The sequence below is a fragment of the Natator depressus genome, chromosome 6 (assembly GCF_965152275.1).
Source record: "Natator depressus isolate rNatDep1 chromosome 6, rNatDep2.hap1, whole genome shotgun sequence".
Classification (NCBI taxonomy): domain Eukaryota; kingdom Metazoa; phylum Chordata; order Testudines; family Cheloniidae; genus Natator; species Natator depressus.
The window spans coordinates 52,254,408-52,273,056 of NC_134239.1; the positions used below are offsets into that span (position 1 = coordinate 52,254,408).

The 18,649-nt window shown below is 42.0% G+C and overlaps 1 protein-coding gene across 1 annotated transcript in view; it reads right to left on the reverse strand.

Annotated features, from left to right (window-relative positions):
* Nucleotides 1-2,443: 2,443 nt before the first annotated feature.
* TRAF6 (TNF receptor associated factor 6) overlaps nt 2,444-18,649 on the reverse strand; it is a 28,587-nt gene continuing 12,381 nt past the window's right edge. The window contains exons 2-7 of the mRNA XM_074956999.1: nt 17,778-18,108; nt 7,797-7,947; nt 6,890-7,048; nt 5,686-5,757; nt 4,726-4,803; nt 2,444-3,784 (exon numbers count right to left, since the gene is read on the reverse strand). Of these exons, the coding sequence (XP_074813100.1) occupies nt 2,906-3,784; nt 4,726-4,803; nt 5,686-5,757; nt 6,890-7,048; nt 7,797-7,947; nt 17,778-18,079 (1,641 nt within the window). The 5' untranslated portion in view covers nt 18,080-18,108 and the 3' untranslated portion in view covers nt 2,444-2,905. The remainder of the gene's footprint in view (nt 3,785-4,725; nt 4,804-5,685; nt 5,758-6,889; nt 7,049-7,796; nt 7,948-17,777; nt 18,109-18,649) is intronic.

Consider the following 18,649-nt stretch of genomic DNA (forward strand, 5'->3'; position numbering starts at 1 on the left):
CAGCTTCTCAACTCAGAAAAATGCTCCATGGTGACTGGGGAGATATTCATACATTTATGCATGGCCTGGTTCCGTATTTTCGGTATCAGATTGTCTATATGCCTACCACTGGTAGCAGGACAAACCAGGCCTTTTTTTTGTGCTTTAAAAAAGTAATCTCTGTGTTTATATACAAACCTGAAGCTACTGTAGAGTTGAAAATAATTCTATATATTAAAATCCATTATTTTCCTATTAGCAGCAGTGAGTTTGGACTAACCCGCTTCTAATGCGCCAGACTACAACATTAACATGGGATGCAGACAATCAGTCTGGAAAAGCCAAGAAATAGGCACAGGAATCTCCAGGGTTTTTTTGTTTTTGTTTTAAGTCAATGTAGTATTTGTGAAAGAGGACACTATAGAAACTAGAATGTGCTTGTTTATTATAAGGACACATAGCAATGCAAGTTCACCAACACTGCCCTATAGCGGGCTACCATCCTGTTCTTTTCTAGGTGGCGAGGGTGGCTAACCTACTATGCCCCGGAGCTCTCTAGTTCAACAAGCTGCCATCACTTTGGGCACTATGTGGACAAATGTCTATTGAGAACTAGTGACAGACGCTCCACCACATTTCACAAGGTGCCATTTGACAGGAATGATTTTAGATCTCTGGTAAGTTTGGCGCAAGTCAGGTATGACCAAGAGGTAAAAGTTTCCATGATCCCTGAGCCACCTACTATATATCTTCTTCCTCTCTGTCGAACATATCTCACGCTAATATGATCTAGCACCACAAAGAGCATCCCTACCAATGCAGAACTTTAACCCATCCAGCACCACCTTAGTTATAGTGGAAGAGTGTCAGCCATGTTTTTACACAATTGCAAACAAGGTGAACACACACATTTTGTGTGTGTGTGTGTGTGGGGGGGGGAGTTAGGCCTAAATAAGGCCTAAAAGCCATAGTTTCTATCAGCATTTCTGCCGTGATCTCAGCACATTCAGCAGAAATATTTGTTTAGCCTTCTCTGGGGCTGTATTGCATGGGTTTTGCAGAATGCTTTCAGAAGTCCAAGACTGATTCAACACCATCATGCAGGTTCCTGTTTGAATGTTCCTGAACATAATTCCCTGGGAGGAAAAAGATAGAGAGAGACCGACAGATATCTAGGGACTGTGGACTAAGTCCTAACCTTACTTCATATTCCAAAAGGAGCATGGTAAATTCAAAGTGCTGGAGTTTCCCTTGCTGCGCATTCCTTGGCTAAGCTATAAAGGCACTAAAATAGTCTGTACTTTTGTTTTCTTCCTCTATTCTTGCCATTTGGATTTAAGTCCATTTAGAAACTGTCTATATTCCGAGGTGAATATCTCCTGAATCTGTAGCACGAAAGCACCTTCCATAGTTGAGCTAGTTCACTCCCACTACAGTATGGGCGTTGCATCTCCCTGGGCAGTGGTGTAGTCAAACTGGAACATCATTCTGTACTATTAAGCAGCAGCTGTGGCAATGAAGTCAATCACCTCTCTAGATAGCAGGGGAAACCCTCACTCTGAACTGTCTCCCTGTGAGCAGCCTTACGACACCGCCCCATGAGGGGCCAGTCTGCTCACCAACCCCGCTCTGCTCAGCCCCTGCTCCCTGCCATGTTCCTGCTTCTCTCAAGTGTTTCTGCTGCCTTGCAGCAGCTGGTCACAATGGGAAGTGCTTTGCACGCTCCAGCCACTGGGTGCTTATCCCACCGCTGGCAGCCTCATATCGATTTTAGTTAAAGCAGATGCTAAGCAGTGATGGTGGCAGGAGGTGCAGGGCAGCTCAGATGCTCCCAGGGACAAGAGGCTGCTGGGCCTGGCCAGGAGCCCTGAGCAGCAGCAGCAGAGTTTTGGCCCTGGTGCTTCAAGCCTCTGGCTGTGATAGGTGAGAAGGAGAGGGACAGACAAAGGGACAAACTAGCCGAGACTGAAGGGCAGATGGGCAGAGAGCAGGACAAATGGGGGGAAGGTCTATGGGGTAGGAGCACAAGAGGTCAATCAGGAAGACAGAGGAACTTAGGCAGGTACACAGGCACAGAATGGCTCCCACAGGACAAAGGGGCAGACAGGCATATACAAAGTGGTCAGTGGGGGCAGCTGCTAGTTAGCCCTCAAGGAAGGGCCGGGAGGGGGATGGTCTCAGAGCACCAGCTGAAATTGGAGCCAGAAGCGGGAGGTGCCATTTCCCAGGAGCAAACAGGAGAAACTTCCCAGGGATTCTGGGTCCTGCTGCGTTAACTCCCCAGGGAGATGTGATCTGGAGCAGCCTGAACTAGTTGTACCTCTCTCTCATCCTGCCTGTGCCCTGGCACTTAGTCCCCCTATGCTAGACACTGCTAGCCTGAGCCCCAGGTAATCCCCCTGCTTTATCCCCTACCACCCCCACATGACCACCACTCCTCCCACATGCTTCCCCATCCTCATCCCCTGCTCCCTGCCCCTTTTAGTGGCTTTCCAATACTTTCATATTTAGGACACCTGGGGCATTCCGCTTCAATGATCCACTTTCTCACAGACTTCTCTAAGTGGAATTTGACCCAACCTCCTCCAGTGTAGGAAGAGAGCTGCTTCAATAAATTCTTACTGAAGAATTTCACCTTTGATAACACAGCAATACTTCCCTCAGTTAGCTTTATACATTAACAGAGAACAGTAAGAAATATTTAATACATGACCCACAAACAGAGGAAAAATCTTGTATACCAAAGGCAGCAAATTCTATTCAGTCAAATCAGCTGTATTAGCCTGCAGAATAGCATTGTTCAACCCAGATAACTGCTCTTATGAAGCTTTTCCCCTCTGGAAAATCCCTTCGTTCATGCCCTTGTCCTTCCAATCTGTTGTGGAAGAACAGCAGTGCGGGACTCCCTTAATTAGGGCACACCAGACTATACAGCCCCATCAGTACTGCGAGGTTGAAAGCCCTCTCGCCGTACACTGTTCAAGTCTAAACGTGTTACAACCTCACAGCGCACCAGGAGGGTATCATCTTTTACATAGGTTCTTTGCTTCAAAGCTTGCAGGTGCATGAATGTCACATAACCAAAACCTTTTGGGTTGCGCTGGATTGCCGGTCTCTGGAAGGCTAGAAGCTCAGGTTTGGCTTCCATGACTTCTTCGTGATTCTGCCTTACGTGTCCCTCTGATTGATCCAAAATAGAAAGTCGTATGGTGCCCTGAAATGGCCAAGGCAGATGACTGTCATATTCTCCTTGCATAGTATGGACAAAGAGGGATATAAAGTTAGCACAGCGCTGAGAATTTGGTAACTGGATATGTAGGCGCAAACACAGTTTGTAGCCTGGTTTCCCAGTGTAGAAACCAGAGCTGTGGATCACAACAGGTCTCTCTTCTTCTTGGGCTCTCAGATATGTGCTGAAGTTCTCAATCTTCCAGATGTAAATGCCGTTACATTGTTGTGCCTCCATTTCAGTAATTTTTTCCTCTAGATTTTGGATAGTGCGTTTGAGGTCTCCCACGTGAGCGCTCTGAGTCTCCATTTTAGCAATAAGCTCTCTGATTTGGTGATCTTGTCTTACCAGTCGACCTTCCAACTGCTGAATGGTTTCCTTGAAGTTCTCAACTTCTGGGTTGCAGTCATATGTGGCAGGTGGGACATGTGAGAAGAGAGACGGCTCAAAGGATAGGCCACTGAGGTAGGACATGGGAGTTGTAGTAACACTAATACTCCGGAGAGTCTGAGCCATCATTCTCATGTGAACCTGAGTGAACTCTTGCATATGACGTGCCAACTCATTCCTCTGCATCTAGAATTTAAAAAGACATGGCATCAAACTCTTGAGCAGCAAAAACATTTCCTGCAACTAAGCCACAAAATATTGGGCTTCAAAGACAAACTGCAGTACATAATAGAAATGGCTTTAGCTAACACAGATCAGCTGGAACAAGAACTAAGACAAAAGTCAAGTGACATGTGACAAAGTCAAGTCAAGTCCAACTGAGGGGACTTTGTTTTGGACCAGCTGTAAGATCAGACAACTCAGAAAAATAACCAGTTCAGGTACCTGTAGAGACAAATAGCGTTTAAGTCAAAATGATTTGTTAAAATCATGATGTAAAAGGTAACAGAATTCCTCCACTACTTTGCATATATTTAATACTGCCACTATCCTGTTTGCAATCAGCAATGTATACCCTACATTGCACAGCACTAGCGGCACCAGAGCCCCGAATATGACAGTGTATTCAGGAAAGGCAAGGAGAGCAATCGGTTAAAGATGAGAGAAACTTATCATTAAAAGGAAGTACTGTAATTAGAAAACTTGAAACTTCCCCCACAATTAGCACTGTTTCACCAAACATCATGAGTTTGAGGATCATGTGGATTTGAAGTATTTGCCACTTGTTTTCCCTAAACTACAAGAGTTACATACCTGGCATTTAAAAAAACTTTCATAAGGCAATGTTACAGAAGAAATTGGTATTTAAGCTTAAAATCAACATAGGTAAGAACAGCAAAATAAAACCACACCAGAAAACTATTAGATTTAGGGTGGATTTTGCTAAAGCACCCGGGCACTTGTCTAATCAAACTCACGTTACCTTCAACAGAAGCTGAGTCAGGTCAATGCCGGCAGCTTTTGAAAGTCAAACTGTAAAAATCAAGCCCGGGAAATTTGTGACATAGATTAGATGAGAGGTACTGAGGAGAGTTCTTTGTATTGATGTGCGTAAAAGAAAGATTTACCTTTTCAGGACATCCAAAGGCACTGTATGTACATGGTACTGGGGCAGTAGGGCAGTCATTATCATAATGATTAGGCATCTAAAACCAAAATGAGAGTTAAGATTAATTTTTCTTTAAGATGAATAGTTTACATTCTCCTCTTCAGATCAAGTCTTCTTTTTCAGAAAAGAAATTATGCCATTCGATCACAGAACATGATGAAAGAATTAGCGACTGTGTGTGTTAAGTGCACAGAAACATTCCAACTCTCAGGATCCAGCCAAAACACGTTGAAATCTGTCGTATTTAAGTATACCCACATTTTAATAGAATAATGAGCAACCACACACCGCTAATTTGCACCTGAATAGGCACTAAGTGTTAAAGGCCATTTAGTAAATTATTGCAAGGTAACGCAGCAACATCACTGCAAGTCACCCCAGTGTAATATTCCTTGATAACTATTATTAGCCGTAAATTTGAGACTCCAGGAAAGGGATTAGCTATGTTGACCTAGAGCAGGGATCAGCAACCTTTGGCATGCAGCCCATCAGGGAAATCCGCTGATGGGCCAGGATGGTTTGTTTACCAGCGGCGTCTGCAGGTTTGGCCGACTGCAGCTCCCACTGGCTGCGGTTCGCCGTTCCAGGCCAATGGGGGCTGCGGGAAGTGGCATGGGCCAAGGAGGCCCCAGGCAACTCCTCTGCTTTTTACCCCTTAACGACAGCAATGGCTTTTATATGGAGAAAAGCATTTATTGTGGCACCGATGGGACATGGAGTTTTTATAGAATGCTGGGAGGATCTCAGAAGGGAAAAGGTTGAGAACCCCAGATTTAGAGGAAGTTTGACATGTGAGGGCTCAGACACTTACATGGGTTACCGTAAAATCTTAAAATGTTTGCAGCTAGATAGGTTAAATATTATTTAGGATGCACTCCAACCTGACAGGCAGCCATATGGCAAAAAGGTAGGCTCTTACCTGTTCTCTGATGAGCACTGTATTGCAATATTCACAAAACACATTTGCAAGTGGACAGTTCTGGTCATGAAGCTTCATTTTTTGAAAAGGTGAGAAAGAAAATGAGAACTATTAGTAACAATTAAATGATTATTAAAAGAGAAGGGAGTATTGATTAGCCTGTGTTCTAGATGTCTATGGAAAATTCTTGATCATTTATTTTTTAAGTCTCAAGCTTTGTATCTTGCTGGATTTAAATGGGAAAGTACCCCCGTTCTGATTCCTGAATGAGTCTTTTCACTTTCTGAATTTTATTCTTCTCTCATCAGAAATTCAGTGATAAGTCCTATTTCTGATACTACAAAATTCTAATTCTGAAGTTGCCCAAGACATTTGTGAAGTTGGGGTTTAATTAATTGTATTAAGGATGTAAACATTTTAAAGAATTTTCTTGTGCAATTAATATTAATGAATATATTAAGAAGTCTTAACATTTGACAAAAAGGGTCAAAAGGGTCACAAACGTGATGTGCATTAATGTGGGAATTTTCAATGGCACATTTTGAAGTGCTTTTCAGATAAGCCTAATATACAATAGATTATGTCTATCTATAGAGATAAGGAAATGAAAGCTCAAAACACAGAAGCCAGATACTCAAGGTCACCCAGGAGTCAGAATCAGAGCGAAGAACAGAATCCAGAAGTTTTGCTCCAACTCTCTTGTTCGAAGGAGAGATTTAGGCATTGGAGCACAGCTCTCCCTCTCTGCACCCATCCATGTTTCCAGCAGGTAACGGGTTTGTGAGCAGAGCAAGAAAGCCCGCCATACACCAGTACTTTTGTCCTATCCTGTTATTCTGGCCCCTCCCCCTTTTCTTTTTAGGGTCATTGTGGGATGCTAATGCTGCCACCTCTCTTTGTAAAGTCAAAATTAAAGGTCCCTCTTATGCCAACTCTTTCACCTCCCTATGCACCATAGGGTCTCCAAAAAAGGTTTAACCAAGCATGACCCCATCTTGACCCAAAAAAGGGGGGAGCTAGTTTTCACCTGCCCAAGAGAGGACAATCCGGAGGTCACAACCTCCTAACGTCCAGCACAGCAGCACAGAAGCTGTTTCTGGATCAATTTACTATCCTGATGAACACCCTCCATTGATATTGCATTAACAATTGAGGACAAATGTTACAGTATTTTTCATCCACTCTAATATTTTTCAGCACGTGCCTCTTTATCTTCATAAGCCATAGATGTGGCACAGTTTGGACAGCAGACCTGCCGCCGTGGGCATTCCAGTGTCATGTGGTTTTGCAGCTGGTTCTTCTGGAAGGAGCCCTGGCATTGTGGGCATTCCACAGAGCAGTAGTCACAATTCAACTGATGCTCCTGCATAACGGCAACAAGAGGATGTGGTATTAGAAACCCCAAAAAGTGCTCCAGGTCCCAGCTACTCATACATCTCCAAGATGGAGCAAAATGGCTCCAAGAGGAATACAACTGGCAGCTTCAACATTCTTTCACGCCCCAATCCTGCAAAGGGATTTGCGTGCATAAGCCCTTAAACCCAGAACCTCAATGACTTTAATTGCAGTCCATATGGAAGAGCTCCATAGCAGAACCAGGGTTTGAACAGGGCTATAAATTCAAAGCTCTTCAGTATTAATGTTTGTGCAGAGTCATCATAGGGCTACCTTTTACAGCTTAACACACTCATTAATTGGACGACTACTTAAAAATTGTTTATATTTTATTCAGATTGCTCTGAGCAAATATAAACTGGCATTTTGGACACTGGATATAGAAAGCTCTCATTTATAGCATATAGTTGGTCAAAATTACATGTGACAAAGACAGGACAAAGGGAGACTAAAATGATTAAACTAATACCACTATTAACATTATAGAAACTATCGTTCACTGTATGCAAGCTGTGACATATGGCTTGGGCTAAGGTAACTAAGATCAGCCACTTATTTCTTTCAATTAGAGAAATAGAACCAGCCTTGATCAAACAAACAGTGGATTTGAAACCACAACCACCAATAAGATGAAGACCATCTACAGAGAGTCATTTTGGAGATTTTTTTAACATTTCAAAATGGGAAACTATTTTCCATTTTTCAATGATCCTTACCTCTAGATGTCTCAGCTCCATCTTTAGAAGACAGCCCTTGTTGGGACATCTCACCTTCAGTGAGAGGATTTCCCGTTTGGCAAAGTTGTCGGGGAAGAGTTGGTTTTCGAGTAGAATTTCATTGTCTACTGGACATTTGTGACCTGCATCTCTACCATAAAAAGAAGAGGATGAGGTGATATGTACACCCAAGAGGAAAAAATATCTAGCAAATCTCAGACTTCTTTCCCTACCCTTAAAGTCTTCTCTTACACTAATGAAAATTTCATAATATTCTCATAATAAAGTGTTAAAGGCAGTCACTGAAAATAATGGCAGTTATACAGCAACTAGCACAAATTATACCATAAAATATCCTGATAACTAATATTACTAGAATACTACATGTATGTAGGTTTCAAAATAATTCCATTTCTAGCAGCATTCCTTTGGGTTAAAATAGTGTTAAGTTTGCTCAGATCCAGCTGGATGATTGCACTGGTAAGCATTCTGGGAATAAATCTGCAAGGAGGATACAGAAAGGCTAATAATTTAGGTTCCCATTTCTGTAGCCATTTCATTAACAATTCCTATTGAAGTTAATGGGTGTTTGTTCCACACACGAGAGAGATTTGGAATCAGACATTTAAAGAGTTCTGCAACTTTTGTCCCTTCTCCTCTCGCTCTCTTTTTTTTTTTATGTGAAAACATACCATTGTTACAAGTAACAGCCACGATTACCATAATTAGAAATTGAGAAGCAAGTATTTCTATTTTTTCCAGTTTACTTTATATTTGACACTTTTGTTTAGTCAGTTTCCCTGTTACCTCTGTATAATCAGTTAGACTCCTTTATTTTGGGTCTTTCACACAGCAACAGGAATAAGAAAAGCCACCAGTAAGAAGTCTTGAAAAAAGTAATGCTCAAGACATAAAAACGAGGAAGGATTTGGGGCAGGTGTATCTGAAGCAATTTTAAGAAAAGAAATTTAAATTGACTAGATTTCAAGTGATGCCCCTTAAAAGTTTAATGTATCATTTTCCTTGTTTTACACTCATATATGCACAGGACACATTTAAAAAAAAAAGCCACTATGTAATGCAATTCAAATAGCTATCCACCCATACTGTCCCCCATTCCCCAATTTTTGTCTGGAATAGCAGAGATTACCTGGTACCTGTTGCCTTCAGGTGTGAACCAACACATTCATATGGGAATGTGCAAGGTTAAGTAATATAGTTAAACAGAAGAATTCTGAATTGTGGTGCTAATGGACAATATTGCTAGTGTGAAAAAACGTGGATTAACAATACTCTGAGTGGGTTGTGAGTAAAAGGGCCTTTGCAGTTCAAAGATCATTGGATTTGGGGGTGGAGAGAGGTAGATAAATAGTGTTGTTCATTTGACAAGGAAATCTTTGGCCAGCACCTACTTTGTTAGCATTACTGCTACAGAAAAGGGAGGTAAGTTTAGACTTTATAAAGAGTCCATGACCTTCCTTTTTATGGTTTTGCTTTCAGGAGATGGTTTGCCACAAGAATCTCACTCCTAAACAGAAAAAACAAAGCAGTGGTCTGCAGTTTCAGCTCTCATAGCTCCCCAGTCCAAACATTGCTCTCAGCGTCACAATACATAAACATTCATTCTACTTACAACCTACAACTGGAAGCTGGTTGTTACAGGTATAATGTGGTATAATGTAGTGTAATGCATTACAAACTTCCTGTTTATAATTAAGTTTATAGTTAGCAGCTGGACCACATTAAATAAAAATCAGCAATTTTTCATGGCTAGGGGAATGGGAATTGCCTCAGCTCTAAAATGGGGATAACACCCACCCACCCCTTTACAGTGATGGGATAAGGATTAGCTAATCAATGACTGTAAAGTAATATATAAATGCCAATTATTTACAACAAATATTTTAAGTAATGTATTCGTGAATGTGATGCAGTTAAGTGTTTGTGAATGTGACATCAAGACTGGTTAGAGCCAGGCTTAGTGTGGAAAGACGCTATACACACTTCCCACACACAGTTCAATATATGCACCCCAGTACCAATTTGCACTGCTTGTTATTCCAGATTGGGGGCTTTCCTGCAGAGACACTGACTTTCTGAGTTCCCTGGGGGTGCTCAACCCCTGGCTCCGCCCCCACTCCACCTCTTCCCCCAAGCCTCCATCCTGCCTCTTCCCGCCCCCTCCCCGGCCTCTGCCTGCTCCCGCTGCTCCTCCTTACCCAATGCCTCCTGCACACCGTTCAACAGATGATCACTGGTGGGTGGGAGGCGCTGGGGCCCACCAGTGGGCAGGAGGTGCTCGGGGGTGGGGAGCGGGAGGAGCTGGGTCCCACCAATGGGCGGGAGGTGCTGTGGGGCAGGGGAGGAGCTGATCAGTGGGGCTGCCAGTGGGTGCTGAGTACCCATTATTGTTTTTTTCATGGGTGCTCTAGCCCCAGAGCACCCACAGATTCAGTGCCTATGCTTTCCTGAACAATGACTGAGAACCGTGGTAAGTTGTGCCACAATGAGTGGTTCTTGTGATATGGACAAGAATCTACTAGCAAGTACATTGAGAACATTATATTCACTAGCAATCTAAATCCAAAGCCACAGCACCATCTAGCCTCTAAAAATTGCTCAACAAACCTTTGCACGTCTTAGCAGCTTAACTGAGAAGTGTAATGGTGACTCTGTACGTAATTGCTTTATTCTGATTGTACCTTACATATGCCTATCAATGAATATTTAGATTGGGAAAGAGGCAGGAAGCTTACAGGAGGAAGACAGAAAGTGAACTAGCCTAAATAGCCATTGCTACTAGGGAAAGCTCAGTAAGATACTCAATGGCAAAAGTTAATTGGAGAAACCTGAAAAAGAGAAAAGGTAAGATTTACTTCATCCTCAGCCTGCTATTTAAGAGAGTAGCCTGTTTAAGATTTTTTTTTTTAAGCCCCAGTCACAATCTGGCCGGGTCACAGACTTCCTTGACAATGGTTCTCCTAACACCACAGGCAGGCCCCTCACCTACAGCAGTAATTGAAACGTGAGGATTTTCAGTGAAGTTACGGAGTTAAAAACATTTTTAAAACTCTTCAGTGTTTTAAACATCACTAGTAAAAAGTAGAAATATTGTGTGTATTACACATTCAGATTCCTTGAGGAGTTTTAGATTAGCTTCTAAAGAGATTTTACGACTATTGCTACTATAGCTCCAGATTGGATAATATGGATGGATGCACTGACCAAGGTAGGCATGTCCCTTGAAGTACAGTTCCATATTAAGGATGTGCAAGAACATTTTAATCCTGTGTTCCAGATGTTTTGTGGATGGGTTCTTGGACAACGTGAGCAATGATGTTGCACTGGAACACCTATAGGCTTGGCAGCTTTGGTTTGCTGAATCCCCTTTGTTATTTTGCCCTATAAATAAAAGCTATATAGCATGACCCCTAGCTTCTAGTGCTAGTCAAATATTTGCAAGTCATTTGATTAGTTTTTCCTTTCAGCTGCTGAATGCATTATTTGCAGATATCTTTTTTCCTACTGTGCAGCTCTACAGATTGTTGCAAATTATTAGTTGTTATTTGCTGCCTTTGCTGGCAGTTTTTCAACCACCTGTAGTGGCTGTTTCAGAGATGGCCTCTCTTTTCCTGTAGTATCACAGCATGTATAATCAGCCAAAATGCACCTGCTTATGGTCCCCCAAACTGAAACGGGAGGGAAAGTGGAGGCACAGTGTTTTTCCAGTGAGGGGCATTTGACTATAGAATTCAAGCCATTTATTTCTGTTGGTCCATCAGATGTATCATATCAAATGTCAGAAAACTCCTCAAGTGCTACGTAAGTTTTGGCCTGATGAGATTATAAGAGACAGAAAACTGGAGTCACGTTATATTTTTTAAGTATTATATTGGTGCTTACAGATTGTTTTTGGTTAGCAAATTTTAGAAGTAAAAACAAAAGCTAATAGCTCTAGTGTGGAAACACACACTAACAGTCACCTAAAGAAGCCATTTTCTCTGCTACTGTAGGTCAAATAATCCATCCCTTAATAGTACCTAAAGGTGTTTTCTAAGACTTTACTTACAAAAAAGACAACACTTTCTGAGAAGCAATGTAATTTACTGCGATCCAAACCAACATGATGTATTTGTAGCCTACATGATGTAATCTAAAGTTCATTTTTAAAAAGCTTCTAGCCCTGGATGCAGAGATAGTTTTCTAAATGTGAACTAAATGTAACCAAAGCAGTAACATCTTCCCACGTCTGCAGAAAGCTTGAAACAATGCACTGAGATCTGAACTCCTCTGCCCTTTACTAATTGGATTAGAGTATTAATTCTAAAGCCCAACAATGGCACTTCAGTATCAACATTAACTCAGATGCATGGAAAAGGGAAAAACAGAGATGGGGAAGGACAAGACAGAAGCAGAGATGGCTTAAAGGGGAACAGATTTTCCCACTGATGACTGTGACAATCACATACTGAACAAATAACTAAACAGTTACTACATTAAAAGTCAGTTCTTCCATTGATCTCTGTGGGAGCCTCCTGTTGATATCAGTAAACCGTGTGCTGTGGAAAGTATGCACCCTGAATTAATACCTTGACTGATGGGCCACAATTAAGCATGGAATTCAGCCCTGTCCTCCAAATGTTTGACACTTGCACTGCAAATCCCCTATTTTCACTATCACTACTCCCCACTCAAACCACACTGCAGAGACAAACTTCAATAGCAATGAACCAGAAAGGGATTACTGATAACACTCAAAATATTATGGGGATGATCTGCAGTTTCCCAGATCTAAAAAGATGTGGCACCTCTGTTTGGTATTTACCGAAACAGTCAGTGCTGAAATGAAAGGAGACAGAAGTAGGAATTTCCTTTTCTGTGAAATAAAAGCCTTTTGTTATTAGTACCCTCTTACAGGTCAAATAGGTATCACTTTATACTGAGCAACTGCACTGTCGCTACAAGGAAGAGAAACCAATTCCCATGCACTGTGGTTTAGAATGGAAGTTTCTCCACCTGCCAGTAAATGTGTTTTCTTTTGAACATCTTATTTCCCCTAGTTCCACATTAAGCAATATGATGGCAAGCACCTATTAAGAAACAGAATTTGGGGTACAGTCATTAAGTGGTAGACTATAAAAGCACCTCAAGAGCAGAAGGATTGGAAAACAACACAGTTTTAGGTATGTAAGGATCCCAAAGTAAAGTGAATATGAAGAATATTCTCACTTGGTGAGAGTTTCTGTAATATTTTTATGATTCCTATGCACACCTCAGTTTCAGTATGTATTTTGCGTCGTTATTTGGGGATACAAAAGGGTTAAACACATGAGGTGTTGGGTCACCTAGCTGTCTGGGGTGGAATGAATGGGTTATTAAAGGACTGGCTGAAACCAACCTATATCAATGGAGAATGGAAACACAATGGAAGCCTCAAGGACTAAGCAACTGACACTTATGGGAATCTCTGGCAGGCAGAGCTTGTAAACTCAACGTGGGCTAACAAGCTCTGGATAAGAGTTGGCTTTTGAGACGGGTTCAGCAGCTCTCACCTGGGAATGACCATGAGACAGAGCCACCCAGAGCCAGAAGCAGATTCCACAGCAGCTTGGCCAGATGGAAAGCTGACTTGATCAGAATGGCCTATGTTTTAACCTTTATTTCTCTATGCTAACCTAAGGACTTCCTCATGCTGAGTTCCAGCTGACTAATAAATCCACCTCTGTTTTGAAAGTCTGCCAGATGTCACTGCAAATACTTGCTGAGGTGCACTGGTCCCTGAAGAGTGTAAAATTCTGACCAGAAGTGTCTCTGTTGGATTCACTGACCAGAGCTCACAATGTGAAACAGCAGTGCTGAGTCCATGTGGCCTACCCTCAAGAGTGGGACCTCTCGAGGGTCTGACACACAGTGGTTCCTCCAAGGGTCCTGTTTAAAAGCTGGGACATAGCAGAGCTCTTGTGTATCCGTGACAAAACTCCACTGACAGAAAATTTTAATTAAAAAATTCTGCCTTTTTAATCAGTGAAGTTGTTTTTCCTTGAAGTGGTTGAGAGACTAAGGCATTTCTAAAGCTCCATATACACATTAGTATCTAGGTGATCTGCTTGCAAGATCAACAGATACTACATCCCCTTTGAGTGTTTTGATTTCTTGTGCAAACTTATTCATAAAATCTTAAGATTAGTTTAAGCAGAGGATATGTGCTGGGGCTACTGCACACAGGAAGTTAGGCAGAAATAGATCCTGGAGTCCTGACTCCCAGTGGACTAGCCTACGTTCATGTAAAAGTACTTAAAAGCCTGGTATCGAAGACTTGTAAGTTATCCAGGTATGTATTGGATAACAAACTCAGTTCTAGTGTGAATTGTATACTATATATAAATTGCACACAAGAACTACATTAAGAAAATTAAGATTGCAAACTCATGCACCCAAAAGCAAAAGAAGTAAGGCGTAAATTATTGACAGTGAAGGTAATTAACCCTTGGGACAATTTACCAAAGGTCAGGGTGGATTTTCCATCCATCACTGGCAATTTTAAAGTCAAGACTGGACGTTTTTCTAAAAGCTATGCTCTAGAAATTATTTTGGGGGAAGTCTATGATCTAAATTATGCAGGAAGTCAGACTAGATGATCACAACGGTCCCTTCTGGCCTTGGGATCTATGAAAAAAAAGCAAGTATTAGAATTAAGGTTATCTATGCAACTGTGCATTATAAAACAGTCTTTAATTACATGGTCATATAGTCCCCGCTCCCGCACATCCATAAGTCCCTGCCTTATTCAGTGCACAGGACTGTGTGTGCTCATTTAATGAGCAGCTATTCAATATTTCATTTTATACTTGTTTACTGCTCACCATTCAAGTTCTGTTATGAATACAGAATTAAATTCTTCATGGCTTTTCTATGGCTATCATCACTATAGTACGAGTGCTTCACAAACATTAATGCATCTATCTTCATAACAAATCAAAAGTATCCACTAATTTTGGGTGCCAAGTTTGAAAAGTGACTAGGATCTGATTTTTTCAGAGTACTTGGCACTTTACACATTCAAATACAAATACAACGGACTTCAGTTGCAGCTGTGAGCATTCAATATTCTTGCAAATCAGATCCCAGGGTCTCAAGTCAGGCATCCAGAAAATGAGGAACAGTCAGTGGCCACCTGTGAAAAGTTTGGTTTAAGTAACTTGCCCACTGTCACATAGTAACTCTGGCAGAGATAGGGATAGAATCCAAGCCTCAAGGGCAGCATTCAACTGCCTAAGCCATGAGACCATCCTTTCTCTCCCTGTTATCCCCCACCCCATTCACTACACACCTTCCAACTTCTACAAGGAGTGAGGCCAGACAACAGCCTCATATTGCAACACAACTGATTAATTCCATGAGCATTGTCTATCCCATGCACAGAATGGGGCAGGGAACCTGCGGGAAAGACAGTATGTGATCATGTAATTAAAGACTGTATCATAATGCGTGCACACGAGGGTGACAAATTAAGGTGGCACAGGCAATCTTAATTCTGGCATTTACTAACTTCTGAGTGCTTGACTTTGCAGACTTAGCATTTTAATGTAGTTTTTATGGATGTTATTTCATAGGTTTTTTTAAAAAACTAAAAAAACCCACAAATTCTATCAGGTGGAAGCCCACTGATTTTTACATGGGTCATCCAAAAGATACTAACCCTGCTGATTCACAGCAAGGATCGCAGCTACTCACTTTGCTTGGTGGCAGAGAGCAGTAGTAGTTTGTCATCCTCTATGTAGAATGGGCACATTTTGCTAATGGGTTCCTGTGACCAAAAGCACCCCTATGTTCACACCCTATAGACTGTGTCCACACCCTACACACCTTGTGAGATATCATTTGAAAATTAATTACTTGTTGCTCAAGAATATTGTGAAATGTATGTAGCAACATTATATGTAAAGTTATGAATTCCTCCTGTGTGATGGTGTTAGCACATGTTCAAAGTCTCACAGCCCTGACTAGGCAAAAGTTGTTACGCAGGTCTATCCTAAACAAGATATGTAAATTCAGGTAAATACACATTCAAGTAGTAAACAGGGTCCCTGAGCCAGCTAGAAGGGGAAATGGCAGGAGACAAGCATACATAGGGGAGAAGAAAGAGCATGCAGCCACCTTCACCATCAGCCTCAATGTTGCCTTCTTTACTGTTTGAATAAACTTTGCTTTGATGGGTAATCCTCAGAAGAATCCAATTCAAAAGGGTGGCTGGACTACAAAACTGAGGGGCAAAAACACCCCAAGGCATCTCTCCCTATCTCTCTTTTACCTAAGATGACAAAGGAACTAGCCCCTGGACTTTGGGGTAGATCCTGACCTGAGAATTTGGTCAGCAATGTTGTTGGGAACATAACAGTAAGGATTTTACCTTGAACCAAGTCTAGCTTGTTAAGTTTTAGCTATCAGAAAGCATTTTATCTTTATTTCTCTTGTAATCATTTTTTACTTTAATACCTCATATTTGTACTCACTTAAAATCTCTCTTTAAAAATAAAACAAATTTATTTAGCTACAATCTAAACTAATCCAATGTCGGGTTTCAACTGAGCTGTTTGATAACTTCAGTTAAAGTAGCCAACTGTTGACTATTGACCCGTCACATGGGCAATGGACCTCTAATATCTGAACTGTTCAGGAGAGGGCTGTACAGTGCAGAACACAGGTTTTGAGGGAAAATTTTGGACTGGGAGTGTGTTGGGGTCACCCAGCAAGTGGTAACCAAGGCTTCTGGAAGCAGGAGTGTGGCTGGTGTGTTGCTGACAGGCTGCTGGGGTCAGAGTTGCTGTGTCAGGGCTGTACAGACACTCAGCGTGTGACCTGCATGCTGGTAGGCTGTTTCTGAGCGGCCCAGCAAAGCACTGTGAGGCACCCAAGGTTGCAAGGAAAGCAGTGACAACTTCTCATTGGTCTGGACTGTACCCCGGAAGTGAGAGTTCCACAGTTACTAGCTGACAGAGGAATACTGAGACTCAGGAATTCTGAGTTCTATTACAGGTTCTGAGGCAAGTGTATTCTAATAGAGATAGACTCCTCTGCCCTACTCCCTGCCCCCAGCCCCAGCCTGCTTTTGTTCCAGTCCTTCCCACCCCCTGGCTTGTCATCTAAATCCCCCAATGGCTTTGTCCCAGCCTGTTTTCTCACCACTCCCCCCTTATCCCTCTGCATTCCAGGCAGGCAGCATCCTTCTCCTCCTCCTCACTGCCTGGGTACCAGTGTTTGGTGGGAGGGGTCGGGCACTGAAAGCAAAGTAATCTCCCTGCTCAATTCCTGTACCTGGTGTCACAGTGGCCCCTGGCTATAGGAAGGAACTGCAAGTCCTACTCAGCTTCACAGCATGCATAACGCAGATGAAATCAGAGAATTTACTTGCCAAAGAAGTTTCTATTGAGCTTGTACAAACAGATTTTCAGAAGCTCATAACTTGGTCAAAGATGAGCAAATGTTCACAGGGATGGCAAAAAGCACATCCCTGACTCCAGGGTGACCTCTGTGCCAAATTTCAAGTCCTTGCTCCAAGGCAAGGAGGCTCTAGAGCTTCTCAACAAATTCTGAAGCTCATGGCCTAAACATCTTATTTTCCCCCTAACCTTGTTCTGAGAAACAGCTGAATTGTTTTTACTGAAAGTTTCCAAAAACTTCATTCTGAGGCAGACACCAAATATGGAAAATTTCAGCCTGAACAGGTGAAGTCTGGCAAAGATATAAGCAACTAAAAATAGGGTCTTATAATGGGGCAACATTAACTATAGGCATTGCCAACTAGACCATCTGCAATATAGCATCTTTAAAGATGTGCTAAGTCATAACACATTGAAAATATAGCAACAATAAGACATATATAATTTGTCCTCACAAGTTGCACTTAGTTATGTTGCCAGAAAGCTGCTACACTCAGGTCAACATTCTTCCTAAAATCAATTCCCACGAGCACTCCTTTACCTTATTGATTTGACAATGCAGCCTTTGCAAAACCGGTGTCCGCATGGCGTCTGCACTGCTTCCCGTAGAGCCATCAAACAGATTGGACATTCATATTTACTTTCCAGGGGGGGATCAAACTCCACGTCATATCCTTGAGTCTCCTCCGTGAAGGAGTTGGGAAGGTTTCCAGTCCCACTGCTGACAGAGACACCTATGCTGTCTTCTTTAGCTCCAGCACTGCACGCACTGGCCATGGCTGCACAGCAGCCAGTCTCCAGATCTCTGGCTCTATAGCTGTTGTCACTCTGTATCAAGCTCATAGTAACTAGTTGAGTACCGAGGAGACGATCTGAAAGAACAAAGATATGTTAAATCAAGTATTCTAAAAGCTGGCTTTCCAGGCATTCTCCCTCCAGCACCCAGCTCTTATCTTGGACATAAAAAGGGGGTCACTGGGTCCGGAAATGTAAAACCTTCAGCAGAGTTGTTTCAGCTCATGGACTACCTTTTTATTGCCCTTACTTCCCTTCTATCTCATCTCACAATCTTACAGCCTCTAGGAGGGAAGCAACCTTAAATTTTTTAAACCGCTCTTGCAGTCTGCTCCATCTCTGATTTGCCATGTTATTTCAATCTCAGAAGAAAATGTCTTTTCTCCCTATTAAAAGGGAGAAAGTCTGCTCTCTCTCTAATATTATTTACCCCCATAAAGCCTTCTGAGACAATTTGCATAAAAATGCTGTACAAAACAGTTTTATTATATGAAGCAATCTCAGCTTCACATTCTGTGCCACTGTAAGTCATATTTGACATTTTTAGGAAAGTAGGATTCATGGTTTAGGTTTCAAATTATTTGATACGAGTATTCTGGATATACATCAATGAAAAAA